General features: G+C 40.2%; 1 protein-coding gene across 1 annotated transcript; it reads left to right on the forward strand.

Moving 5' to 3' along the window:
- The first annotated feature begins 4,092 nt into the window (after positions 1 to 4,092).
- On the forward strand, positions 4,093 to 27,882 carry lrrc17 (leucine rich repeat containing 17). The gene is made up of 5 exons (XM_068716781.1): positions 4,093 to 4,318; positions 14,707 to 15,089; positions 16,035 to 16,533; positions 23,869 to 24,024; positions 26,895 to 27,882. The coding sequence occupies exons 2-5, from the start codon at positions 14,817 to 14,819 to the stop codon at positions 27,335 to 27,337; spliced, it is 1,371 nt and encodes a 456-aa protein (XP_068572882.1). The 5' UTR covers positions 4,093 to 4,318; positions 14,707 to 14,816; the 3' UTR covers positions 27,338 to 27,882.
- Positions 27,883 to 27,959: the final 77 nt, after the last annotated feature.

Here is a 27,959-nt window from a genome sequence, read left to right on the forward strand (position 1 = left end):
TGGCCAGATAGAGAAGCATGGGACACAGACTGGGAACCGTTCTCCTCATCTGTCTGCCTCTCTTTCTCTCTACAAAATAACAAAGAAAGGCAAAAAGGAAGCAAAGAAGACAGAGAGAAGCAGAGGTAATTGATAAAACATGTATGTCCTGGATGAAATAGGGTCCTATAGCTGGTACACTAAATGAAAACCTCTCATCTCCAACCAGAAAAGAAAGGAGTCCTTCCTCGATTTAGCATTGCACTCCTTTAACATTGTTGGACTCACAGTGGACAGACAATGAAGATCAAAATCGATGCAGCAGTACCAGAGATATCGGCTTGCATTCTTCCATGTCAAAACCTGGCGCCTACATTACCCACAGATCAGCTTGATTGCTTATAGACAATAGCTTTCATTACTGTTTCTTGCCTCTTGATGAATGTAAGTCTAATATTCACTCTTCTTGTTGCTTTGGCTCGGTGTCCATCAACTCCTGAGGGAAATATCTGTATCTGAATTATAATGACATTTAGATGGATTCCCTACCTCCCAAGAAGCTGCAATATATTCATATATTCATTTAAATGTAGCAAATTGTTCAGACTTGAACCTTGCCTTGATTCTGTGAGCTTTGTTTGCTTTGTTTTTTTGACGATATCTGGCATTGACTGTGCATTTTTAAAGACATAACAAAGGCCTTAAAAGTCCCTTGCCTTACAAAATTAGCCATGATCACACATTTGTATAGCACACAGAGGCTATAAACATGTCTTAAAGGGATGCATTGAGTTCAAAAGTCGACCTGGCTCTTTAAAGAATGTGTTTGAAGCATTTTAACAAGGCGCTCAACCTTCATCTCCCCACTGGCACAACAGCTGGCCTGTCACACGAACATCATCCCCGGGCACAAACACACACTCATGCACATGCATGAGGTTAGCTTTGACAGAGAAAATACATTTTGCAGCTTGGAGGTTATTCTGTATTCTGTTACTGTCTCGACTTGGTATGCATGCATGCTTTTGCAGATGTGAGTGTACAGTAGGTGCTTGCATGTTTGAGGAGGGGATTACCGTCCGCCGCCCGCTGCTAAACAGACAGGTTGACTGGTTTACAGCCTTTGCAGAAAAGCACCCCCCCCAGGTTTCCATCGCAGCTTCTCGCTACTTACTTAAAACAGTTGTTCTGGTGTAAGTGCTCTCAAGCTGTTTGAAGTGTTTGGCAGTAAACAATCCATTTAAGCCAGCGCAGAATGGTGGCCCTAATATGGAGCTGTTTCTCTCAGTGTTGTTGAAGAGAAGAGAGGAGGGGAGGGGAGAAGGACAGAGCAAGCAGCAGTAAGTTGATTAGCGGGGATCACTGTCTTGTGGCTCCATAAAATTACACAGAATCGCCACTTACTAGTAGATGAAACTATTCGTGTGGGAGCTGTTTTGTGTCAGAGAGGCCAACTGGTTCATGTTAGCAACAAGTGGTAAAGAGTGGTGGGAATCTTCACTGCCTCAGAAGTAAATATACAGATGTACTGCAGTGCAAAACAATCACACAGAGTTAACCTCAAACAAGACACCAGGAGCTCAATCATGATTTATCACAGACATGTCAAACAAATCAACACAAGTGTTTGGTCATAAACCAAAGTGAAGAATTGGAACATGTTAAAATAACCACTACAGTCACTATAAAACAAAAAGGACATTCTGTGGTGCTAGAGGAAAAATCAGGGGGTTCACCAAAGTCTCTAAGATTCATCCTCCGGAGACCATGAATGTCTTTTCAAAATGTCAGGGGAATCCATCCAATAGTTTTTGTCATATTTCAGTCTGGACCTCGCCACTAACAAGGCTAAAAAAGTGGCAGGACAGAATACATCAGTGTATTCGTGGCTGGTTCCACCTCTTGCGCTTCTGTAAAGCGATGCAGTCCAGATGATGGGTGGCAAACTTTTTAGAAAACCTTGTGAAACCACAAGTGTTGCCTGCAACACGCATGGTAACATCGTTCAGCGGCAGATGTTGGAAGTGGACTGAGGCTATGGAACAAAGCTGCTTCAATTTACATCCACAAGGCTGGGAGCATGACACCACACACAAACAGGTGGTTGAGTTTTTTGGACCTGCAGATCTCCGGTTGGTCCCGCGTCCCCGGCTCCTAATCTTGTCATGAGCGCTGCGTCTAAGCCAAGAAAATCTGCATGTCTGCCTTTAAAGTTAATTGCCTTTTAATTCATAAATACTAATGTTGAAGCTTTTAACAGAAATACTGTCTCATTTACAGCTAAAATCTAAAATGCTTTTTAATTAATATATTGGTCTTATATCCCCCTGAATCATTGTGGTGTGTCATAAAGCGATTAACAACACATTAACTGTGGCTATAGGACGGCCACACCACATCAGGAGTTTTCTCTTTTTCAGGCTAATTGGACCTCTGCCCAGGTTGAAGTTGGGAATTATGTGAGGTCACCAAACTTCATGAACCAATAAGGACGATCAGAGCGTTACTTCTCTGACATAAAAAAAACTGAAACGAGGGTCAGGGACCTGTGCGGTTTTGCCAATCACGTGTCGGGCCTTCAATCCCTGACAGTCCAACAACAACATAATACCTGTTATACAAATAAACTGTAAACTAAACCTATGTGGGTTACCAAAAGGAGATCAGTTCAAATCCAAAAAGCTTGTCATGGTCTTGTCGGGAATTGCATGATTATATGTGCAAATGCAACTTAACTCTCTATTATATATTGACAAAAATTAGAGTGAAAGGTCTAGGAAAAATGGACAGAATTATACATTAACTTTCAATCTAACCGCTCAGTCATATACTGTATACAGAAAAAAAGGCTGATTTGAGTTTTTTTCTTTATTTTATAACATATTGGCAGATATTCAAACACATAATAAACTTTTTAAATTTCTGCCTTTTTTTCTAAGGATGACGTGACATTTTACAGTTGAAAAATATACTTGTCTGGGCTCTTTGATGGACAAACTCTTCAAAAGTGACACTGACTGACCTCAAACTAATTTTGACATTTCTGAACTACATTTTCTTGTCTCTTATCGGGCAAAATAAATGTTAATACTATATCAAACTAAAATCAGGTAAGATATCAGGCTCTGGTCACATCCAAATCTCATACAGTCTTCAGTAAAACATCTTGATCATATACTGTGTGAACATGGGAAATCCATAATTGGAGTGAGGGACGAGCGACTGGCTGCTTTTCCAATCTCTCTCTCTCTCTCTCTCTCTCTCTCTCTCTCTCTCTCAAATCAAAAAAGGCTTTATTTGCATGAAAGTTTCAAGAACAATGTTGCCAAAGTATCAAAATAGAAATTGTCCGAATATTTGGATAGTACACAAGAACAAAATATGAATAGCAATATGAACATCAACACAACATTAGGATTGATGTATATTAGAGATGCACTGAACCGATTTTTCAGTTCCGATATCTGCATTTTGGGTGTCGGCCAAATCTGCTCGGCCAAATCTCATGGGAAGGCGTACAAATAACGAGACATTTCCCGACCTATACGTTCGTCATTTGCACACACTGTAGGTTTTTCATGTCATTTATACGCTTTCTTTCTCTGACAGTAGAGAAATATTCTGCCAATTCATCATCTCTTTTTCAGGACCAAATAACAATCTAATCTATTTTTGCTTTTAGTTTCTTCTTTCTAATGTTCCAAGTAGGTTTCTTTACAACACGTTATAATTTGATTTACTCCGATTGGTGTTTGGAGAGCAGTGTTGAATGTCTGTCTCTCTCGGCTCATAAGGTCAGTTAGCATGCATATCCTGGAGGAAGTCCACCGGTTTAACAGAGGGGGACCAGTGCAGGGTTACAGCCCTCTTACACGTGTATATGAGTGTGTGTTTGTGTGTGTAATGCTAAACCAGACACAGCCTTGTGACTCCTTTGAGAATCAGCTTCACTTTACTCACAGTCTCATTCTCTCTCCTTCTCTCTTCTCACATTCTCAGTGTGATCCAGCTGAGTGGGTGAAAAGCAAGAGAGGCAGCTTGCATAAGGCAGTAGTCAATCACTCAGCACAGGCAGCCAGAGAGAGAGAGAGAGAGAGAGAGAGAGAGAGAGAGAGAGAGAGAGAGAGAGAGAGAGAGAGAGAGAGAGAGAGAGAGAGAGATTGGAAAAGCAGCCAGTCGCCCGTCCCTCACTCCAGGCTCTAACTTTAAAGGCAGACATGCAGATTTTCTTGGCTTAGACGCAGCGCTCATGACAGGATTAGGAGCCGGGGACGCGGGACCAACCGGAGATCTGCAGGTCCTAGTGGACGAGCCTGAGCCAGATTCTCTCCCTGTACAGGTAGGACTGAAACCTTCATATTGAACCAAAGTGCATTAGATCTGTCTATCTACAAAAGATTATTCAGCTGAAAGCAGCAGCAAATCCCCAATCCTTCCTGATACAATATTCAATACACAAGAGGATTTTTTTTTCTTCTTTTTGGCAAGTATTGCTTGGCACCACAGTTAAGTTTCCGGTGACAAAATCAAATTCCCTGAAGTCTTGGAAAAGACCACAGCATATTAAACTAATCTTGATGTGAAATAGTTATTAGGTTGCACAGCATGTAATATTTCTGCCTCTTTTTAAACTCTTTTCTGAAGGTTTTATGAGAAGAGTGACTTCCCTTCTTTTTCTTATTCCTTTGTAGGCATACACTGATAGTGTATGCACAGAAAAACAATGAATACAACTTACAGCTTACTTGTTTTAAGTCATTTAAAGATAAATTGCAGCAACACAACATCAGAACACTGTGTTCAGTGTCAGACATTAATTCAAATATCTACAGCTTAGATGTATTTCGCACAAATGATAAAATTGTGAACATGTGAAGATAAGAACGGACAAAATTCCATCCAAAAAAAGCCACGAGTTTTTGTATTCATTACCGTGAAGTGTCATCTTTTGCCAGCTCAGTGCTTGAGGAACTGCTGAAGTAAGCTCTCTTCTTCTACTACAAAATTCTAGTTTGGAGTTGTACTGTAGAAGTTGGGCCAAGTTTATAGGGTCACTGCACTCTGACGTTGATAAATTGCAGATAATATCTTGAACAAAGACAACTTTCAACGGCTAATTTTAGATGCTTCCTTGCTGTTTTTGTTATGTCCCATACACCCGGACTCATAAGCACTCTGCAATGATTAGGCGTTAAGTTCCCTTTGTAACTCAACATACAGAGCTACTTACACTTCTGGCAAAGTGATGGGTTAATTTACCCACTTGGACCCTCCTTGTACTGTAAGTAACTCTGGACAGTCATGGCCAGCTTGTGACTCATGTTCATTGAATACATAGACAACACTTTATCCTGTTAAGCATGAATTTGAGACTTTGGCGGGATTTAGGAGTTTTGTCGGACAGCTCCTTTTGTACAGATTTCTAAAATGTGAGGGCTGCAGCGCTTCCTGCATAGTTTGCATGTATAGTTGTAGGTTTTTTATATGTGTACCCTGTATACGTTTCAGAAAAAATCCACATTCATGCAGAGCGGAGCAATGTATGGTTTCCCTCTGGAATCCTCCTCCAAAAAAAAATAAAAACGGGGGAAAGAGAAAAAGCTTGACTTGCAAGTTCACTCTGATTACAAAGAGCGAGAGCCTCTTTAACTAAAATTTCTATTGTTTCAGCTTGCCACCGCAGTAAAGTTTAAGTGCGACACTTTGTAGAGAGAGGAGAGAGAGAGAGTGGGAGTGTTTGCTGTGCCTGTTGCATGTGTGTGTGTGTGTGTGTTTAAGGTGCAGATGTGTCTGGCACCAACACAAAGCAATGGACACAGCCGGTTGGTTGGGGGAGACATTGTGTGTGTTTGTATGTGTATGTGAGCTCTGTTTAACATCTCATGACTCATTTTTTGATTAGAAAAAGAGTAGAAAACTGAAAACACAGTAGAGTATTACATAACAGAAAAATGTATATAATAAATCTAGCTCAGAATTGATAAATCTGAAACATTTCAGCTCTATGGCACACATACCGTTTTTATGATGGAGCCGAGTGTTTCGTAGTTAGTGTCAAAACAGCCAAGAAACAGGGGGGAGACCACTCTGATGCCTGCATAACGTCAGCAGAAAGCTGGCCGGTTGTCACACACAAACACACACACAGGAGTTGCATGGACTCAAAAACGCGCGCGCATGAGACGTTGACCTCTTTCGAGGGTTGCAGTTGGTATTCTTATGGTCTGGACTCCAGAGAATAGCAGAAATCTAGTTTCTCATGTAAGGAACACACACAAAGGCATACATTTGGCCTGTTTCAACCGCAAATGTTCTCCTTCTGAGTCTACCACCTCTGACCCTCTGTGAGAAACCAAATTGTAATTTTCTTTTTTTTCCCCCTTCTTGCCTCTCTTACTTTTCTGCAGAAGTGAACATGTCTGTTTTCAATTAGGCTCTCAGGGATGTGTGAGGGTTCTCTCTGTCGCCTGCTCTCGCTCCATTCACAGTATACGTCTGTCACTGTCTCGTCCTCTGGTTTTGGATTCAGGGCTTGCGGTTAGACGTGTTTCTCCCTCTTCTCTTTACCCAATACTGTCATTCTTTCCTCGTGTTCTTTTCTTTGTTTAGAGCTGGATGCTGGGTCTGTTGCATATTAACAAGCCACAGACCTTTGGGCACACTTACACTCCACACATGAAGGGAATTCAGCCCAAAGGAAAGTAAGGTCAGCTTGCTGGGAGGTTGGCTCGCAGAAGAAAACACGCTCACCTTAAGCGTGCTCCGTGTGGCTTTGTCACTGTTTCTTTCTGTAATTAACTGCCTGAGTGACCAACACACTTACTTCCTGCCTGCTCCTGTGTGAATTCTTTACATTCGAGTAGCTCAGGAGAAAAGGCTCATTCTTGTTTTTGCAGCCTCCCCTGCTTGTTCTTGCTTTCTCTCTTTAACACAGTGGCCCCTTGTGTTTCCGAACAATTTCCTCTGGAGGTCTGAACTCTTTCCATCCCCAGTTGCCAGTCCAGTGTTATTGGAGCATGGAGAGTCTCTACAGAGCACCAGTGCAGGTATAGCGACTGTGCTGCCTCAAGGTTTTGTGGGTGTTTTCAAAGGTCTGGTTGAGTTTGTCCTTTATAAATGTATCAATAGGGAGCAACATTTTTGGCCACTTGGGGGCAACAGAAGAAGTTTGACCTGTTATATCACCATATAAAGTTAATACAACTAATGAGTTAGCAAACAATTTGTTATTAACACATCCAGCCTTGGTTTAGAGTTGAGTTTCTGACGATTTAAGTGAATGTAAATCCAGCATTCACTCTCCTTTTTGCTCTGGTCTCATGTCCACCATCTCCTGAGAAAACATCTTGCTCTTAAATGCTTAGCTATGTTTACCAGCTAGTCGCTAATTGTGTCTGTCTGGTCACTACATGGACAACAGGAAACGGCAGTCATGATGAGAGCTGTGAGAGTGAACAACACTAGTAAGATTGTGGGCCGTATAAAACCAAAACAATGAGCTAAAAGACGCTAAAATGCTCCGTAAAGCGGAGGGGAACTCACAAGTGTAGTTTAAGCCGGGGACACATATGTTTTAGCGTAATTGTGTAACGTTTCTCCAATGTTGGGGGAAAAAATAAGGATGTTCACCAGCAGTTAAGGATTCATTTCGGAATCAAAGCATTTTACAGAATTAATATAGCAGCTAAGAACAAGTTCAACAAAGCTGTAAAAATAAAAGTAAAGAATAGACATTTGTTAGGATAAAAAAAAGAAATATATATATATATACGTATATATACGTGTATACATATGTATATATACATATATACGTATATATACGTATATGCACATGTGTATATATATATACATATATGTATATATGTATATATACGTATATATGTATATATACGTATATATACGTATATATATATATATATATATATATACGTATATACATGTATATATATGTATATATACGTCTATACATATATATATATATATATACACGTGTGTATATATATATATATATATATATATATATATATACGTGTATATATATAGTATAGTATGAAAAAACATTTCATATTATATATATATATATATATATATATACGTGTATATATATAGTATAGTATGAAAAAACATTTCATATTATATATATATATATATATATATATATATATATATATATATATATATATGTATAATATGAAATGTTTTTTTGATCCACAAATGTAATCTCAGGACTACTGTATTGTATGCTGTTGGCTCTTTCTTCAGTTTGTTAGGATAAAAAAACCTCCTTGGGTGTTCTCTCAACAGAAGCACAGCAGTGTGAAAATGAAAACCAAACAAATCTCTTTCCTTTCCCTTTGACATAATATTTTATGTCCCATGTAAATTCAGCTTCTGACATTAATCCTTTCCTTCTGTCCTTCACTTTCTCCTTCGGGGGTTCTGTTTTTCTTAAGGTCAGGGAGTGACTCTTCTCCCACCGCTTCTTCCTGATGGTACGTGGGTTGTGATGGTATTAAAAGGCCAACATGTCTGTTTCCCCTCCGGTCTGCTGAGGCCAAATGACCCGATGGAGCCCAGAGACCGTTCATAAAACATACAGAGACACAGCATGTGTCAACATATGTCTATTTCATATGTTATTGTCTCTCTTTGTGTACATTTGCATGAATATACTGTGATAATATACACTTTTATATGTGTTTAGTGTGTGTGGTGGTTTTCCCTGCTTCATTCACACTAATTTGCACTTTTACCTTTGGTTCCTTTCTGTCTGGCTAATGTCACCAGTGAAGTCATGCCAAACCACCTGGTTAAATTAAGCTTTACACTTCATTATATATATATATATATATATATATATATATATATATATATATATATATATATATATATATATATATATATATATATGTCTGTAACAGTTATATCTGAAACTTTGAGCCTTTAGAGGAAATTATCTCATCAAATCACAACATTGTATAAAGAGTACAGGAATCTAAAGAATGAAAGTTTTAGATAAAGGTGCACTAAAGCTGGTGTAGCAGGGAGACACTTGATGTTCAGCTGGGGTTTAGTTCTAAGTCTACACTCCCTGCACACAGTCCCCCAAAACAAATTCCACACATAGAAACACTACAGACGTGAGTATTTATTCAGTGGTTTGTTTTGATTGAGAGCACTCTTGTGCTGGGTACTTGCTGTCCCTTACTTGTCTGAAAGACTGGTGCATAAACTGTTTTGATTTTGAAAGCCATTAGAAAGATTTAACACAAATCCCCGGATAACGATTATTCCATTTCAGACACAATGATGCAGTGTTTGTTCAGTACACGTTGGAAACTTAATCTCTATCATAACTGATGACATAATCATACTCTCACTGGTAAAAGTACATTTATCTGATAGGTTTACTGGGAACACTGTGTGATTGTGGTCTCCCTGTGAAATACACCTAATGTGATTGGAATGTGAAAGTATCGAAATTAAACCAGGAAACATGAAATGTCTCATAATTAGCACCCAATATAAAAACCAAAGCAACATGCTGTTAACCAAGCGTGACCCGAGTCCTTTAATACACTCTTAGCACTCACTAAACTGTAAGCAGACTGATAAAACTGTCAGTCAAATACGACACTACATAAAGCTCTGAAGGCTAGAATATGAATGATGAGACAATATTTCACATTCAGAGGTAAGTCATTGTTTCAGTTTCACAAATATTTTATCTTACGGAGATTTGTGCAAGTTAGAATCTACATGGCCCCCTACGATGGCTCTGAAATATCAGTACGCCACTGTCCTTGGTGCTGAAGCAGCAGACCGATTTGTAATTTGCGAATTTCTCTCTGAGTCCCGCCCTTCTTTTAGTTTCGTCTTGGATCTGTAATATTCCAACCAAAAGAGTTGCTCATGGAGCGGTTCACTTCGCTAATTGCGGCCAAACCAAAAAAAAAATATCTTCCCCCCTGTTACAAATGAACAAATTGCCTACTGCTATCGTTCACGCTTACACATACAGGGCAAATAAATCACCTGCCATCTTTTCATAAAAAAATGCCACGGATTCTTCCCGCCGGCTCATTTTTTTCCATTGTCCAAAATGAGAAACATATTGTTGCCACATTCCATGTCCAGACGAAACTTTATTCTGGTTCAGCACAGATGGCAATGGCAGCAAATTGCATAGTATTTAGAGCAACATCCCTGCGGAAGTGCCTGAAACCCTGAGGTCTTTCTGCTCGATGTTTACAGGCACAGGGAGACAGTTATTTTTTGGGGGGTTGGCACAGACTTACCAGAAGGAGCTGGTTATGGAAATAATACTAGACTGGGAGGGCTAATTTGAGCTAGTATGGGCTAGAGGTGAACCACAGGGATGGGTTTGGCCTGAGTGGGCTTGTTATAGTCCCAGCTGGAATGTGTCATGGATATTACAGGCTGACCAAGGCCGTCGTTTTTTTAAGAAGGGCTGAACCTTTCCTGGTGAACAGCTGTGCTGTGGAAAAGATCTGAGAAGTACCAGCACTAGTCCAAGTGATTTGGAGATGGTGCATCAATTACAGTGGAAAGGAGAGAGAAAATGTTAAAGTGAACCGTTTCATCAGCTTCTTTTAAAAGTGAAATTCAATTCTTTCATATTTTTTTTTGACACCAGTGGACACTTCACTGTAGTGGAGTGTGTATGTTTGCTGAGCTTAACTGATAGATCTTGCAAACGAGCTGTTCAGGACTACATGCAGAGATGTGTCTGGGTCCACTCAAGAACCCTCTCTCCACCTCAGTCCAGTCTAGTTTGGTGTTTTGACTGGCACAAGTCTTGCCTTGTGTTGAAACATGTATCTCATCAGCTGCACAATCATGCAACACATGCACAAGAACGTGTACTCGTAGTTGTACCTGTGCACACAAACAGACCCACACACATAAATCTATGAGGGCATGCTTGTATATGAATATATAGAAAGAAGAAAGAGAGACCCAATCATACAGACACTGACAGATGGTGGCTGAGATGAACCTATTCAATTCCTTTTGGGTTTGGAGTAACAGCTCACTAGAAGAGTGTTATCGCATGCGACAGCTGCAGTGAAGGAAATCGAACTTTCTTGTTCGCTTCATTTAAGACGATTGACAGTTGGACAGTTGACGAGCACTCAGTGGACTGGAAAGTGTCTCCCTTGGTACATTCTCAGCTGTTTCTGTCTGTAGCTAGCTAACATGCCCAGTCTGTTAATCACAATGGAACGACACCATCTGCATTGACGGGCTTGTTCCACAGTGAGACAGACTGGAAGACTGGAGGGGGGGTTGTGGTTTGGTACAGTTTGACTGAATCAGCATGCACATGAGTCTGTGTGTGTGTGTGTGTGTGTGTGTGTGTGTGTGTGTGTGTGTGTGTGTAGGGTGTCTTGGCAGACCTGTGGTATTTGCCTTTATGCCTCTGATCACATAAGGGACCCATGACCCACTTCTTTTTTCTTTCTTTTTTTTAACCAGACAATGCACACACTCACACAAACACACAAAAGGAAAAAACTCACACACATTCACATAGTCAGCAGGCAGGGAGTCCAAACAAGTGGCTATGTGGCTACAAAAAAATACTTTTTACTAATTATTGAGCCGTAAATATTGATACCTCCAGTCTTGGAGTTTTCATATTTGTGGCTGATGGTAGTTTGTCAGTACAAAGACAGCAAGGCTGCAAGAAAGAGAGATACAAAAACAAGGGTAGTTATTCAAATAGTCAGAAAGTGGTTTTATATGAACAGTTTGGTAGATTGAAAGCACTCTCATATCTGTCTGTTAAATATAAAACAAATGCAGGCAGGCAGTTCATATATCTGGGCATAAAAACTGGAAACTGGGAAACAGCTGGCCTGGTTCTCTAATTAACACATTATATCTATTATGTTTAATCTGGGGGGTTTGTGCCAGACTACTCCCTGGCTGGGACAAGTTGCCATGTGGCAAGCGGAGGCTCTGGGTTTCACTCACTGTTTGCAGTCATTATGCTAAGCTGAGCTAACTGGCGGTTGGCTTTAGCTTTAATGCAATCTAGCGCTCAGTCAGAAAGCAAATAAGTGTATTTCCCAAGATTTCAAACTCTTCCTTTTAAAAAATAAATTCACCAACAAACAACCTTCTGTCAAATGTCAAACTATTCCTTTAACAAAGCAAGTTTTGTTAGTTGAATTGTTTTAAGAACTGTCATATTGTATTGCAATTCAGGATAAAGCACATATGAATCTGACACATTATGTTAAATGCAATAGACATGTTTTTTTTTGCAAGGGATACACATCCTGCAATTGGATGATTCATCAATGCCAAGACAGCAAAATTAAACAGAGAAAGAGATGGACTCAGAGCCTGGACAAGAGACATTAAAGGTAGAGAGAAAGGGCATCCGGGTCGGTTTAGCTGAAGTAGAAAACATTCAATGGATATCCCTGAAAGAAAAGTACACTTTACTACGACCACATTTTAACCAGCAACATGTTAACACTTAACAAATGTCTCTCTTTTGCTTCAAACCCCTGTTTCTTTTCGCTCTACCTCTCCACTAATTCTTTCAACATGTGCCGTTTTACCATTTTAGTTGTCAGCATGTCTCAACATGCCACTAAGACAAATCCCTGGACATTTTATTGTATTTGTGAATGAAATGATTTCGCTTTTCTTTACCTTTTTTTAAAATCTCCACCTCAGAATATATAACCATCCAGCTTTTTGTTTTCTTCCATTTCACCAATCCGATTAATTGCTTAAACCAATCTGGCCCGAGCGCCCCCACCGGCGAGGGCGGAGCATGCATCCAAAAATGAATCCACTCATAACGTGCACTCATCAGTAACGAATATAATGATGCCGCATACCTGCTCAAACTGCAGCTCCTGCGCTACAAAGTCATCTCAGCTGTTTGTACAAACTCCAAACACAACATATGACAAAGCTACGTAGAATACCAAGTAACACAATCGATATAGCGCCCCCTAGGCAGTCCCACTCGCCACATTTATGCCAATAACGTTTTGAAAAATTAATTCAATGCTAACACCTGTTAGCTCCGGAGATCGCTAGCGACCAGATGATCGCAGCCATTTTGTCATATTCCGCTACGACACAGCCTCGCAGTTTTACTTACAAAACAAAGCCATCATCATAATCCGCATAATCAATCACATCATAAACCAGCTCCTTACTTTGAGATGTTCTGCAGCAAAAAAAAAAATTAATCCGTTCATGTTTACTATCTATCTGTGCAGCGGACACCCCTCTGTGTGAATTCATAGCTGGCGCTGCCGTCGTGTGCCTCGTGTGCCTCGTCTGCCTGCTAGCGGAAGGGGCAGGGTTATACGTCTCAGCAAATCGGATTTGAGAAATTTGACACTCGGGTAGTTTTTATTTTCTGATTGGCTAACGGATTCTGTCATTCAAAGTCACGTTAGGTTGTTTCAACAGAGCAGGCTGTAACGCGTCTATGGAATGTTCATTGGGTCAAATCGGCCCTTCACACAGGCTGAAAGGCCCTGGAAGAAAAAAAAACTGGAATTCAGACGATAAAATCCCATGGATGACAAACATTAACAGTCTCAGAGAGGATCCAGGCTCTCAAAATGATGCCAAACTGCTGCATATGGATAGATTGAACACTATTAGTGATAAAAGAAGTGAAATATATAATTATATAATATAGAAAATTACAATGAAACAGCTCGAACAAAATTACATTTTGGTTGACCTCGTTTGACCTCTCCGTACTAGATCAAGATGTACAAGATAAAGCTTCACTTTATCAAAGTAAAAATTTGTTTAGAGACCCTCAACATATAGTTCTATGATCTGGGAGAGCTGGAAAGCTTGTAGCTACATGATTTCTAATAAAGAAATATCCTGAAATTGCTTTTTTTTCCATTCAAAAATTAGAATTTTCAATTTGTGCTGTGTGCCATCTTAATCTACTCTTAACCAGTAACATATATACTGATATTTACACATATCAACACATCTCACAAGTGTTAGGGTTATTTTACTACCAAAAGTATTAAAATAGCCCTTACAGTTGCAACGCTACACTCATTATCGTATGGGTATGCTATTTTCGAGCTGAGGGCCTAAAAATCGGTCTAGGGTCCAAAAGGATATTATTAACCTTTACCTTTATATTACTATTTCACGTGTACATGTTTTCTGTCCCACATTTGTAATTGCATACAATTGTATGGTACTTTGTGTATTCAAAGTGGACCGTAAAATGAAGGAAATTGTACCATTTTGTTACATGTACACTGTTGCTTTAACCCTTGTGCAACAAACTGATACTGTAGTAGCTGATGTTATTCGTTTTGTAACTTTTCCTCTGTATCAACACTTGGGGGCTTGCTAGTAGCTCCACTGCGAGAGAACATTGTGTAAATAAGCAAGTATCTCAAAGAATTTACGTGACTTTGTGCCAAGCAGCACTTCTCTTTTGTTTGTATCTAATCTTGTTTGTATGTAATCTTAGAGGCAAGGGACATTCAAAAGAGGAATTCCAGAAACTAGAACCAGACAGACATTTATCAAAACATGGTTAAGACTGCATCACCTGGACATTTTTTGTCCAGGTGATTTCATTCACTGATAGTCAGTGCCTGCTAAGTGTCAGCTAGACTATGAATGAGTTTGTGGCCATTGAAGACCTTTGAAAATTCCCTTCTGTTTTTGTCTTCATGCACACAGCTGTGACCGGCCTCCCGTGTCCCGTCACGCCGATCTACCAACAAGTCCAAGTCGTCCAAGGTTGATCTGATTACTGAGAGGCCTCTCTGTTTCTCCTCCCCTCTCCCATCATGCGTCTCCTCGCCACCCTCGTCCTTTTGCTGCTCCTCAGGTCAGCTGAGCCCCGGAGAGGCCCTCGGTCAGGGGCTGTGGAGAGGGGCGCTGGGGGCCGCGTACGGGGCAGAGGCAGGGCCGGAGTGATGAGACGTCAAACTCAGGAGTGTAAGGAATACATGGAGGCAGGGGAGAAGTACCTGGACTGTCAGGACAGGCAGCTGACCACCGTGATGCAGGACTGGCCCAAAGATATTCACCACCTGCTTTTGGCAAGAAATAAGATTCAGGTTTGTGCAGACTATGAAAGAGTCCTGACATAAATGGACTGCAGCAGGTGATCTAAGACCCAACTAACAATAATAAAGTGTCTAGCACAGTTTTGTGCAACAAATGCATTACTATTCTGTGCGTTAGCGTCTCAAGCCTCTTACTCTGACCCTAAACCCTGCCAGCTTGTTGATACCGTGAGCATCTGTGCACCATTTATTTGGCTCCGGGATCAAAGACGGACTTTTCTGCTACGTATTTGTGTGTAGATGTTTGCATGCCTGAGTGAGCACACAGGATGTGTGTCAGAGGTGTTGAGAGGAATAAAACAAAAAGCTTTACCAGCAAAGTCATAAATAAAGACGAATAACTTACAAAAACAGTGAAAATTTGTATATTTACGCCTCATTTTCAAATTTAAAGAGTTGGCTTGTTGAATGAATGAGTAGTGAGGGAAAGAATGAACAAAGTGGATTTTAGTTAATTTTTAGCTGGATGTTTAGCCCAGTTGGATTCAAACATTTAAATGCTTTCTTTAAAACTGCAATTTGATTATCTAAACCCAATCTTTGCAATTTGTACTGAAAACTTCAGATTTACATGGATGAAATTACTTGAAGGTTTTGCTTATAGTGCCGAATGCAGAGAAAAATAATACCCGACTCTGCAGTTCAGTTTTATGAAGCATTTTAGCAGACTTCAGCTCAATGTTTTCTCTTTTACGGCTCACATCTTTACTGTTTTGGTTCAACCTCACCGCTCTCGAGAGCCATATTTTCAGGCTCAGTGGGCAGCTGCCCAGCGCAGATGAAGTGAGCGAATAGCTGGTGAACATAGTGGAACATCTAGCAGCTAAAGAGCTGAATAGTAAATATCTCGTCCGTCTGACAAAACTCTGCTTGAGACAGACGTGGTTTTAAAAGAGCAGACATACAAACACCAACAGTTTACGTCTCTCCCTTTAGGTTTTGAGGGACAACATGTTCTCCCAGTTCACTCAGCTGAAGAGCCTGGACCTCCAGCAGAACCACATCTCCATGGTGGAGGATGGAGCATTCAGCGGCCTCTCCAAGCTCAGAACCCTGCTCCTCCAGCACAACAGACTGAAAACAGCCACCGAGGAGGTCCTGCTCCCTCTCACCCGCCTCACCTACCTCCGTCTCTATGACAACCCCTGGAGCTGCCGCTGCTCATTGGACAGCCTGGTCAGGACCCTGCAGGTGCCCAGCAACCGCAACCTCGGCAACTACGGCAAGTGTGCGGAGCCCGAGTCGCTGAGTGGCCAGAAGCTGAGGAAGCTGAACGTGGACTTGTTGTGCGCGAACGACAACCAGGTGGACAGGAGGCCGGGGAGCGGAGAGGGGGGGCAACCAAAGCCTCCGCCAATCAAAGTGAAGACGGAGGCCACGTCCATGTGCCACACCTACATGTTCCCCAAACCTCTGCTGGACTGCAGCAACAAAGGTGAGACTGTCAATTTCTGTATTCCTGCAACTTAACTGTGTCATGTCCTGTCTATAATTGTTTGAAACTGAATTTGGCCAAAGCAATCATTATGTTGGTTGATCGTAAAAGAGAAAATGTGTGCACTGCGTCCACAGAAAAGGGTTAACTTGAAACAAACTGACTGTGAGGAGCGGCGTAAACTCACGCAAAGAATCAGAACCGTTCATTTGCCACCAAACCCAAATCATTCATTGTGTGTCATTGTGTGTTTAGCTGAAGAAATAATTTTTCAGGCATTTATATCACTAATAAATAGACTTGGCAGAGTCTTGGCAGAAGAGCACCTTGTATAAAAGGTACATTTGTTAAGTTTGCTCAGCACTCTCCCGTGTAGAGTCCTTCTTGCTTATTCAGTGAAATTTGGCTCAAGAATTATTTAGCTGTCTAATGTTTCAGTTACAATGAGGCTGAGCGAGCAGAGATGTGTTTGTTTATATCAAACTAAAAGCTTGCATTTTCAAGCATGGACCATCATTTTCCATTTTAGGCTAACTTGGTTGACATCAGCCTACCTGCTGTGATTGCGTTGCATTGTTTAGCCTTCCGATGAGTCGCATTGCGGAGTGTTTGTGTTCTTGTGCGGTCGGTCTGTTGCGGTGTTCAACACCATCTCTTTTGTATTCTAATTTGAATCATGCATTCATTAACTTTCTGCAGATTTTGTGTTCTCCAAGACATTTTAGAAGACAGTAATTACCACCAGCATCATACCCTGTTTGTGTTTCCAGTTTTAACACTGAGTCAGCATGTCTAGAAAGCTGCAGAAATATGGAAACAGGCAGGCATCAGTGCAAATACAGGGAGGAGAGATGGAGCAAAGGGAAAGCGAAGGCTTCTTTCAGCTCTTGCAGTTTTCACATCTGGTTCTCTCTGTGTGTAAAAACGACACCATGAGGCTGCAATCATAGACGTTGTAACTTCTCCAGTGCTCCATAAAAACTGTGTCAGTGTTGCTTTTCAAACACAGACGGGAGGCACGGATGACAATTTCTGAATTTTTGTGCAGATCACTTTTTGTTACTTTTGTGTGGGCTCTTTATTCTTGGTTGCTCCCTCATCTTCTCCCTTTTATCTGTTTTCTCTGTGTCGTCTTCTTCCTTCCACCCAAATGGCAGGCCAAGTGAGCTCCCAGATTGAAATTTGTAATTGAACGCATGTATAAATGGAGAGCTTATGTCTTTCACAGAAAGAAATCTTTCACAGGGCACGGAGAAGCCAAAACCACACAAAGCAACGTCTGTGTTGTATAAATGCTTGAGGAAGGGTTTTTACATATTTCCCTTTTTTTCTTTTTCTACAGTAAAACTTTTGAATCAATTCTTTATCTGAAGCACAGATAAGGTTTCTCTGTTTTTCTCACAGGCTGATTCTCTCATCCATCTCTCCAGATCTTTTCTTATTTTCGTGTGCTTCATAATAACTCTCTACATCCTGCCTCCTAAACCATGCCCCACCATGAAAGAGATATGTGATGTGTGAATGTTGCCTAATATGCTACAGCTGTTGTGCATGACATTCAATACGTGGTCTCTGTGCTTTTGATTCGCAAGGACGCACATAAAGTATAGTTATACTGTGAGCTGATGCCAGTTGAGGTTTGGAATCTCTTCATTTTGTTGTTTTCACTGCGCTGCCATCCAGAACCAATGTTTTCTAAATCTAATAACAGGTATACATTACATATACACATTGTGTTTTCTCCTTCCCCTTTCTCCCGTCTACTATACTTAATAACAGACGCTGGCAGAGTTTGGTATGCTGTGGAATAATATAGCAAACGTTGGCTTCACTACTGATATACAAATGCATATTGAATTGCATTCTTTCAGTAAACTTTCCTTATTTATCATTTCTTTAGACCCCCTGTCTCTCTCAGATTAGTTGCATGACTGTGACATTTTTATGCATTTTGCCTCCAAGTTCCCATTTATCTAGTTCTCCTCTCCTAGAATAAAATGTGCCCTCTGGAGTAGTTTTGCAAAGAAACAAAAAGTCATGTCTACAGTCAGTGCATTCTACCAAAATGCACTGTGTTTGTCCTTCAGGTCCAGTAAACTTGCTGACTATATTACCTTCCTAATATCACATATACTAGCTTGCGTTCCGATTCTCTACATTTGCTGCTGCATTACACTTCTACGTGTGTTACTGCCATCAACTGTTGAATACTGGAATAGCATTATTTATCACCCACGAGCTCGTGCATGGACATGGATGATCTTGTGCGCGTGCACAACCCAAACAAACAGGTATTCATTTCTGAAAACATTGTTCCATAATACTACTATTGGTCAAAGTTTCACAGGGTACCTTTAATTTGTGTTAAGATTGTGGTATTTTCATTACAGCTTTATTATTAAGAATATACATTACGTGGGTACAATATATTTTGTACCCACGTTTTGCTACAAGATATGGCCACAAAATCTGCTGATAAGTTTGACCTGTTTTGTCCAGCCTTGCAGCTTTTCATTGTATTGCTCTTAAAGTAACTTAGCTGGTGTTAGATTATAACCTTCATGAGAAATTAGACAAATATCATCAGAATGGTCAAAAAAAAAATAAGAGCATATACATGGTGGTGTGGAGGTGGAACCAACATCATTTTCTTTCATATGAGACTGGAAAGCAAGTGGGGAGCAAGATTTAGAAAACCCAGAGCGGAGTGGAAACTTATTCTGCTCTCTTTCTCCAAACCCTATATGTTCCCTTGTCCATCTCTTTCTCCCTGTTTCCACGCTGGTTTGAAGGCTTTCTCTCTGAGGTGAACCACAGCAGATTTCAGGCTCCATATTATTCTCACTGGAGGTCAATGCTCCACAAAGCGGTTAGAGTTGATAGGTGGAATGTGGACTTCAGAGTACTCTGTGGTAGTATCAAAATATGCCTTCAAATTACTTCTGTTTAAGCCCCTTATATACAGTGGATGCATTGAGTACTCCCAGTATCTTAATTGTAGAAGTGAAGCCATTATAGTTCATTTTTATATCGTATTTTTTATTATACACCACATTTTTATTTGTAAGAGATCGCTTAGGTCTACAATATTAAACACAAATGTACTCATTTGATGTATTGTGCCAGAGTAAGCTTAAAGATACTTTGACTACAGACTCCATCTACATACTCTGGCTAGCTTGAAGCGAACTTACAGTGCAGGTAATGTCCGCAGAAAAAGTAACATTAGCAGAAAAAAGTAGCAGAAAAAAGTCACACCATGTATTAAATTACTGGACAAAGTACCTTTTTGGGTATTTTAATAGTAAGGAAGTAGATATGTGCCAGATGAGTTTCATTAGTGCAAAACCATATTTTGTTATTTATATCCTCATAGAGCTTTTAGTCATTCCAGGTTGTTTATTCTGAATACATCTCATGATGTTGCTCAGAAACCTACACGGTGGTATTGATTGTTTTGGCCAAATTCTAGACTTTGTCTTTAAGACTGTCCTCATGAGGTCACAACATCATTGGTTTCAGAACAAACATAAATCCTCCATATAAACTTCAGGCCATTTGAGTAGGCAGCAGTAAAGTGACTCATATATATGGTGAGTTGGCTGCTTCCCAGTCACACAAACGCCCAGGCGCACAATATTATGTCAGGCTCTCCCTGGACCACCTGGATCACAGACAGTGGACAGTTAGTCAGCAGAAGAAGAAAAAAATGAATCTACCATGGTGTCATTGGACTGTCATTAGGCAGAAAGCATGAATGAGAAAGAGGACAGTATCAGACAACACTCTCTACTAACAGCAGGATTTAGCTGCAGACTCTGCCAGGCGCCAAGACACTTTCCTACAATAATTTGAATGTCCTGTCGACACTCAGGACTGCACAGCCGTTATGAAACTGAATATGGGGTTCAGAGTTTCCTAGAGAAATGTTTCACCCTGCGGTAAAAAGGTGACTGACATATTGTGAAAACTGAACATGGAAATCCCACTGGAACCAATTGCTATGATATTACTGAAGGCAAGTTGGCAATTAACTCCGGGATGGATGTATGTTGGATGAAAAAAGATTGATTTTATTTAGATTTTTTTTGTTATTCCTGAGTAACTATTGTCATGGTGACATGGGACAAAAAGAGGCAATTAAATGTAATCAGTCCTGGGCAAGAACAGGTCTTGGATTTATTTATCCGGATTTGCAGAAAGGAGGGTAGGCCCTTACATGTTTTGCTTGTTTGTAACTCTTTTAACAAATACAGTATGTAACTTATTGTGCAGCCAAACGAGTCTGTTACGTTTCCTCACATATAACACTGAAGAAAAGTAAAAGTGGCTGTAATACATGATTGTTTAAAGTCTAATATGGAAGCCTATTCTGTTCTTTTCTTTTGTCCCTGTGAGTTGAAGCATTAAGGCAATACACATCTTTTAAAATTGTAGCATGACGCTCAGGGAGGACATAGGCACTAATCTGGTTGTTGTAATCGTGATATCTTATAAACAGAGATGTCAGCATGCAGCGGGTGCAAACATAACAGCATGCAAAATCTATGTAACAGATCATTCTCACTTCTTAATATGTCTCACAGGTGAAATATTGAATGTGAACTTATTCACTGCTACTTAAAGCAACAAATCTAGGGCCTAAAATTGTTAAGAAAACACATGAGGTGTGTATCCAAACCACAAAAAGTTACAGCACAATGCACAGTTGACCCCAGAGTATGATTATGTCAGCGCAGCACAAAATTAACTGCTTCCTTTTCTACTGTCTAAACAATAGAAAACATATCGTAACACCTGCTCCAAACGGAATCACTATTAATGCAGAAAGGAAATGTGTCCTGCATTCTTTACATAGCTATAAATGTAACCTTTGGTAAAACTTTGATTTAGTTTTATAGAATGTATGGTAAAGAAAAGACATTCAACCCACACCCTCTAGAGCAGGATATGTAGATATACGTCCAGATGAATATTCTGCACTTTTATTAAATGATGGAAATAGTTTAGCTCTATCGGTTCAAACTATGTAAATATTGCTGTACATCTACTGCAATACTTAATCCCTGTGTTTTGCTAATGCACGGCCCACATAACTAATAATTGAACCTCCATAGGATGTTTTGGCAAATGACCGACTAAATTGCTGCAGAAAGTCATTCAAAGCTGTCACTTTAACATAAAGCAGGCGCTATATTTGAGACTCCATAATGTAAATTAAATATAATATAATAGGCAATTGTCCAATCAGACGAGACAAGCAGAGAGTTTCTCAGGTCGTAGGAAAGCACGAAGCCTAGAGGGACAGATGTTCACATGTGCCCTGAAACAATGACTTGAGCAGATTCAGCAAAAAAAAAAAAAAAAAAATCCAGTCCAAACCCATTTATGAATGAATGACTTTCACGTTTCCTGACGTGTTCTCTCTCTTTCTCCCCCTCTCTTGTATGTTTATTCATTCAGCAGTCTATAGAGGGACAGATGTTATAGTAGGAAACAGTTTCTCCATTACAAATCACAAGATACCCATATACGCTCCTGATAAAACATCTAACTTCCTGAAAACATTTAGCTCCAGGAAGTAATGCAAAAAGAGACATGCAACATGGCTAATCAAGATAAGGTGAAAGATAATCTTTCCGTCTTTGGTTCAGCATCAGGAAAATGGGCCCTACTGGTCACAGACACCACTTACTGTATCTAGTCTAAACCTATACTGTTTCTACTTAATACACCGTGTGAGAGATTATCCTTATTCTCTGTAAAACACAGAAGACCACAGACGTATCCCTCTGGGACAGAGAGGATCTGTTTTGGCTCCAAAGGTTGAAGTCTGATTTCTCACAAGGGAGCCTGGGAATTTGAGTCTGAATGCCAGAGTTTTCTCAACACTTTATAATCTGAAAATGCTGCTTGGACGGAGTTGCAGGCATGCACACCTAAGGCAGGGTGGGATTCCCTTTAGACTTCAAGGACTGATAACTTGTGGAAAGTCTGTTCTTGCCTTTGTAAATGTCTCTGCCTTCTGCACACTCATCAGCCATCACTGCATCACATCACTGAACAATAATAATTACATTTCCTTAGTGCATTGGCTACATCTGTGTGCATGCTGTAGAAGTGTGTCCTTTGTGCGCGTGTGATTATATTTTCTTAGTCAGTTATGATTTATGGCACAATGCCTCCATTGATAAACAACAACAACATCTGTGGCGGTAAAGCGTGTGCATAAAAGGGCCACTGAGCATTCTTCTGAGCCAATCATACAGTCTGTGTAAATAAATATATGCCGGAAACTAGTCCAAATGCATGTGTATGCGTGAATGCTCAGCCACACACATATCGTACACAATCTTTTTAGAGCAGTGATTTTACATAAAAATCAACATTGTCTGATTGTATCTTAGTCAGTATTCGCTGCCGAAACATCATAATTTTTCCTCTCATCTGCAACCTCTTTGTTTGCAAACTGCTTAAACAACAATCAGTCATGTTCACTTTGATGATACAGCTTGCCAGGGCCTCCTATTCAGTTTAAAACAGAATTGCATCATGATTGGCACAGCAGACGTGACCTCCAATTAAGATGATTTGCATATTTTTACAGGTGAAAAAAGTGTAATGACCATCAGAAGCAATTCAAAATCCATTGAAATGTTTGTGAAAAGTTTTCTTTTACTTGAATAGGCTTCTCCCAACTGCCAGAACTTGTGCAATTGGAGTCTTGACACAAACCTGGATCTATTCATCGTCTGCAGATAAGAAAGAATCTATAGATTCAACTTCAGCTCTGTTGTTTCTAGCTTTGGGACGAAATGTGTTGATAGTGATAAACATGTACTCTAACCATCCCAACATTGTAGGGAAATGTGTTCCAGAGTCTGATTTACAACTCCAGAACAGATCTGTTATCAAAATGGGAATATGTGGGAATCACTGTTTCATACATTAGAGTCCTCAACAACACTTTTGCTGGGATGGTGGGGGGATGTGCGTGTGAGGCTGGAAACACTGGAAGAGAGTGGAAACACTCTCCCTCCTGGCACAGAAGTGAAATATTGTTATACATGCTGTCACACTCGACTCCATCCATCTTGAAACGGTTAAATGTTGCATACAACCCACACAACATCTTGAAAATGTATAATGATGCAGACAGATTTCCAGCTCTCCTGCTGATTCTTTGTATGCTGAGTTCATTGGCCTCAATCCTGTAAACCTAGCAGCAGGAATACAGGAATACAGGAATCTTTATTGTTGCAAGTATGCACTCTGTCGTTCCAGCCCCTTTCACAGTTACAGAAATTACATTTCTCTGTCTTTCTTTCTTTGCAGATTTGAACAACATCCCGTCTGAACTGCCATCTGACATAGTGAAGATGGATCTGTCTAAAAACACCATCAAACATCTCAGGCCCAAACAGTTCCTGCTGTCCAAAGACCTCAAGCTACTCAACCTTAGTAGCAACAGCCTGCACCATTTAGACACAGGTAAAACAACTGCCACACACACACACACACACACACACACACACACACACACACACACTTGAGCACATACATCTGGGCACTTCAACGTGGTGATCGACACCACAACAAGGGGTCACAAGATAAATCTGACACGCAGAAAACGTAGAAGAACACACAGAATTTTGGTAATCTTTTACTCTCATATATTTTGTTAGAATTACTGGACAATTTTACATCTTCATGCTTTTAAAAATGATTAAAATAGAACAAAGTATAAAATCTCTCTTTGCTTGAACCACTCCCAACATTTTGACATATGCAACTAGTGATGAGGACTCACAAGATAGACTCTTCTTTCTCAATAGACAAAGAGGTTAGGAGCCACTCTGTTAAACATGGATGAAGACAATGATGAAAATACTGGCACAAACAACAAAAATGGCCCATTTAAAACCACTGAATAACCAAATATATGACTCTCAATATCAAATAGAAATCAAGGAAAGGTTGAGGACAATTCAACGGGGAAACACAAGATAATTTAGTGTCCAAAAGATCAATTTTTCTGAAGTAAAATATATGCTCTGAATAGCAATTCTGCCTCAGTACAAGTGAACTTATAAAAGTGCAGACTCATTACTCTCTCCAGGCTAATGATGTCTGGGTTTATGTCTTCCTCCCCGGGAGGCAAATCCTTTCCAAAACCTTGTAGTTTTCTTCATTAGACTGCAACACATGTAAACAATCTACTGCAGCTCGCTCCAGTGTGTCCAAGACTGCATTGGAAACTGAAAGATAAATTATGTGTTGTGACATATGGTTACAATCATGGTTGCTCCTTCTAATAATTTTCACATTTGGAGTAAAATAAAATATTTTGAATTCATTTTAAGAGGTTGTTTGCCATGCCTTTTCATTCATGTTTCTCTCTCACTCTGGTCACACTCTGCTACACTGGGGTTATTACAAAGAAATGCACAATTATTTGCATTCGTCTTTCCTTGTTGTTTTTGGACGATGTTTGTGCCAGATTGCTGTGGTTTTTCCTTGTAGGACTAACCCCGAAAAAAAAAAACAACAACAACTATTTAGACAGTCACAGGAGAGTACCGTATATTTGAAGGTCAATTTAGTGCACTTTCCTATGACTAATAACGTGACATTTTAGAAATTGTTGTAATGTGGGGGCCCCACCCATCTGTAACTCCAAACTCTGCAAAAAAAAAAAAAATCTTAACACTCTTCAAGCCCTTGTAGAAGATCCTGCTTGCTTGCCTCTCCTTTGTGTTACTGTAATTGAAGCAACAACATAGCAGCAGACAATTATGTAATTATGGGACTTATGCAACAGTGATATCTGTAGTTATGGTGACCAGAGACTTTGAAATTGTGTTTATTTGTTATGGAACGTTGTTGTCCACGTCAGCCCAGAGTGGGGCCAACCTGGGGGGTAAATCTCTAATTTATCACTTCTGCTAAAGCTGGAAGAGGGCCCTGTTTTTGTGCAAAGAATGTTAATGCTTGTGCATTGAAGCTGGAAAAACAGATGACAGGCTTTAAAGCTTTATCCTCAGTGGGTGTTATGATGTATGGTTCTGCGATCTGTGTGGGAGAGCTGATTAAAATACTTGGAGATTAGTGTGTTATGTAGAGCTGTTGGTTTTAAAGGATGGTGAGATAAGGATGCTTTGAAATGAAGTACAGATGGAGAGAACAATCATGAGGGAACTGACATGTCATACCAACTAGCAAAGGGAAGTGTGGTCATTAAAGGAATAGTTTTTCTCATGGATGGTGGATTTACACTACTATTGATGCTCAAGGGTGTCTTACTGAAAGGGAGGAAAAAATACCTGCAAACTGCAACTGAATATATTTTACAGAGAATGTTGCTTCTACATTTTAGTGCATGGGAAAATACCAGGAAAGTATACCACACTGAGCTTCCTGTGGCCATAGTGGTTTAAAAAGCAATTAACAGTAGCCCATTTGGGAGAGTCGTGAGTCTCATGAGTCGAGAGATAAGACAGGTAAGGCTCAACAAGGGCTTCATCCCTCCTCTTTACTCTCCTATAGTTCCATCTATCTGTGTCATCTTTATGGTTGAATGACGAGAATGCAGTAACAGTAACTTACAATGATTGAAAATGGATTTCATGAAGATTATCGTCCCCAGCGTCTGTTTTTATTTTTTTTTCATCTCTCTGTCTCAGGGATGACTTTATACTCTCTATATTTTATATGTTCCACACATTCTCCTCTTTTTTCCTCCTCCTCCTCTCATTTTCCTCCCCTCCTCTCTTCCGCTCAGTTAAGATCAAAGCTATAGGCCCAAGGCTAGTGGACAGCATGAAACAGTCTCCACTGTCCGATTTTTACACAGACTGATAACAATGTCTGGAATCTTCTGCGGACGTCAACAGTCACCTTTTTAACTCAAGTTATGCCCAGCTACTTTTTATTTCTGAAAAGTTTGAATCCTACATTTTCCACATTTTTCATTGGACAGCAACAGTGTTGTGTATGACTTCTGGAGTTACATGTTGCGTTGAAATGTAAAATAAAGTGCATTATCCTTACAATAACAGATGGCAAATTCTTAAAGCTGCACTCATCAGTAAATACAATTTATGGTGCTATGTACGAGATTGAGAGCATTTCTGTTGCCTCTCAACGGCTCTCAAAATGGCTATGGCTGAGCCGGTGGCTCGCAGCTAACAGGGCTAGCAGTGCTAACAGTGCAAGAAACAACAAAAGTGCGGGCAGAGCTAACAGTGTTTTCCTGAGGTGGAAGCAGAGGGGGGACACTACGCTGAACTCTTATTTAGCATTTAGCAGCATAAGAGTCAGATATTTCACCTTATTTTGCTCAACTTTTTTTCCTCTCCCAGCTGCATTTGCAGGCCTGCTGTACCTCCGAGAGCTCGACCTGTCCAATAACAGCCTCCATTACTTTGAGTATGGCATACTGGAGGACCTCTACTTCCTACGGAAGCTCTCGCTGGAGAACAATCCCTGGATTTGTGACTACAACATCCACTACCTGATCTACTGGCTCAAGCACCACCCCGGCGTTTTCTACACTGGCCTGATCTGCTCCGAGCCGCAGGAGTTCAGGGGCTGGCGGGTCGAGGATTACGTCAAGACCTACAACGGGGAATGTCCCATGGATAAACAAACTGGAGGGATAGGTACGGGACAGGGAGGACAAGGGGGGACGGAGAACGATGCACAGGAGGGGGCGGGGGAGACGGATGAGGTGCAGGTTGAACTTTTGCCTCAGCCTCTGAAAGAGAAGAAGCCCAAAAGGTTTGAGATCATCAGGCTGAGTTAGAATGGTGGTGGATCAGACTGGTGTGGTTTAGTATGGAGGTCAAAGGAGTGTTGGATTAAAATGCAGGTCTGTGGAGAGGCTGACAAATGGATTAATACAAGTAGACTCAGTTTGATGTTTAGATGAACAATGTGACCAGTAAAAGTACAATCTGCGATGAAATACGTTGTCATTTTAATAATAATTATTTTCCATCTTGTGTGGATAAGAGAAAAACAGATTTTGGGTCATTGATTAATTAATAAAGATTATTCATTGCAATGCCATATTGCTAAATTTACCTTTAAACAAAGGTTTAGGAACTTTTGTTATATCTTTTTGCAGAGCATTCCCAACCCAGTCTGTATCAGATCTAATAACCTCCACAAACATGTCTCTTTGAATTCACAATGACCTGCAGTTGCTTTTTTTCTGTTACAGTCATTTTATTATTGAGGTCAGATATTCTCTTTTTTTTTATTATTCATAAAGAGCAGTTTTTTGGTCTTTTTTATTGATGTACGACGTTGTCTACCTGTTTTCTGGAAATAAAATTGTGTTTATTTTTTCTGAAATCTGTTTAGACAGACATGATGGAAGGTAAACGTGTAGGTAGACGTACCAAACTTGTTGTCCCGCACTG

The sequence above is a fragment of the Cebidichthys violaceus genome, unplaced genomic scaffold (assembly GCF_023349555.1).
Source record: "Cebidichthys violaceus isolate CVI_PGR_0920_01 unplaced genomic scaffold, fCebVio1.0.p SCAF_21, whole genome shotgun sequence".
NCBI lineage: Eukaryota > Metazoa > Chordata > Actinopteri > Perciformes > Stichaeidae > Cebidichthys > Cebidichthys violaceus.

Excerpts from the sequence above, each read along its gene's own strand:
- lrrc17 (XM_068716781.1), top strand. The coding sequence starts at position 14,817 with ATGCGTCTCCTCGCCACCCTCGTCCTTTTGCTGCTCCTCAGGTCAGCT. Across the intron at positions 16,534-23,868 it reads GCTGGACTGCAGCAACAAAG|ATTTGAACAACATCCCGTCT; the intron begins GTGAGACTGTCA and ends CTTTCTTTGCAG. Across the intron at positions 24,025-26,894 it reads CCTGCACCATTTAGACACAG|CTGCATTTGCAGGCCTGCTG; the intron begins GTAAAACAACTG and ends TTCCTCTCCCAG.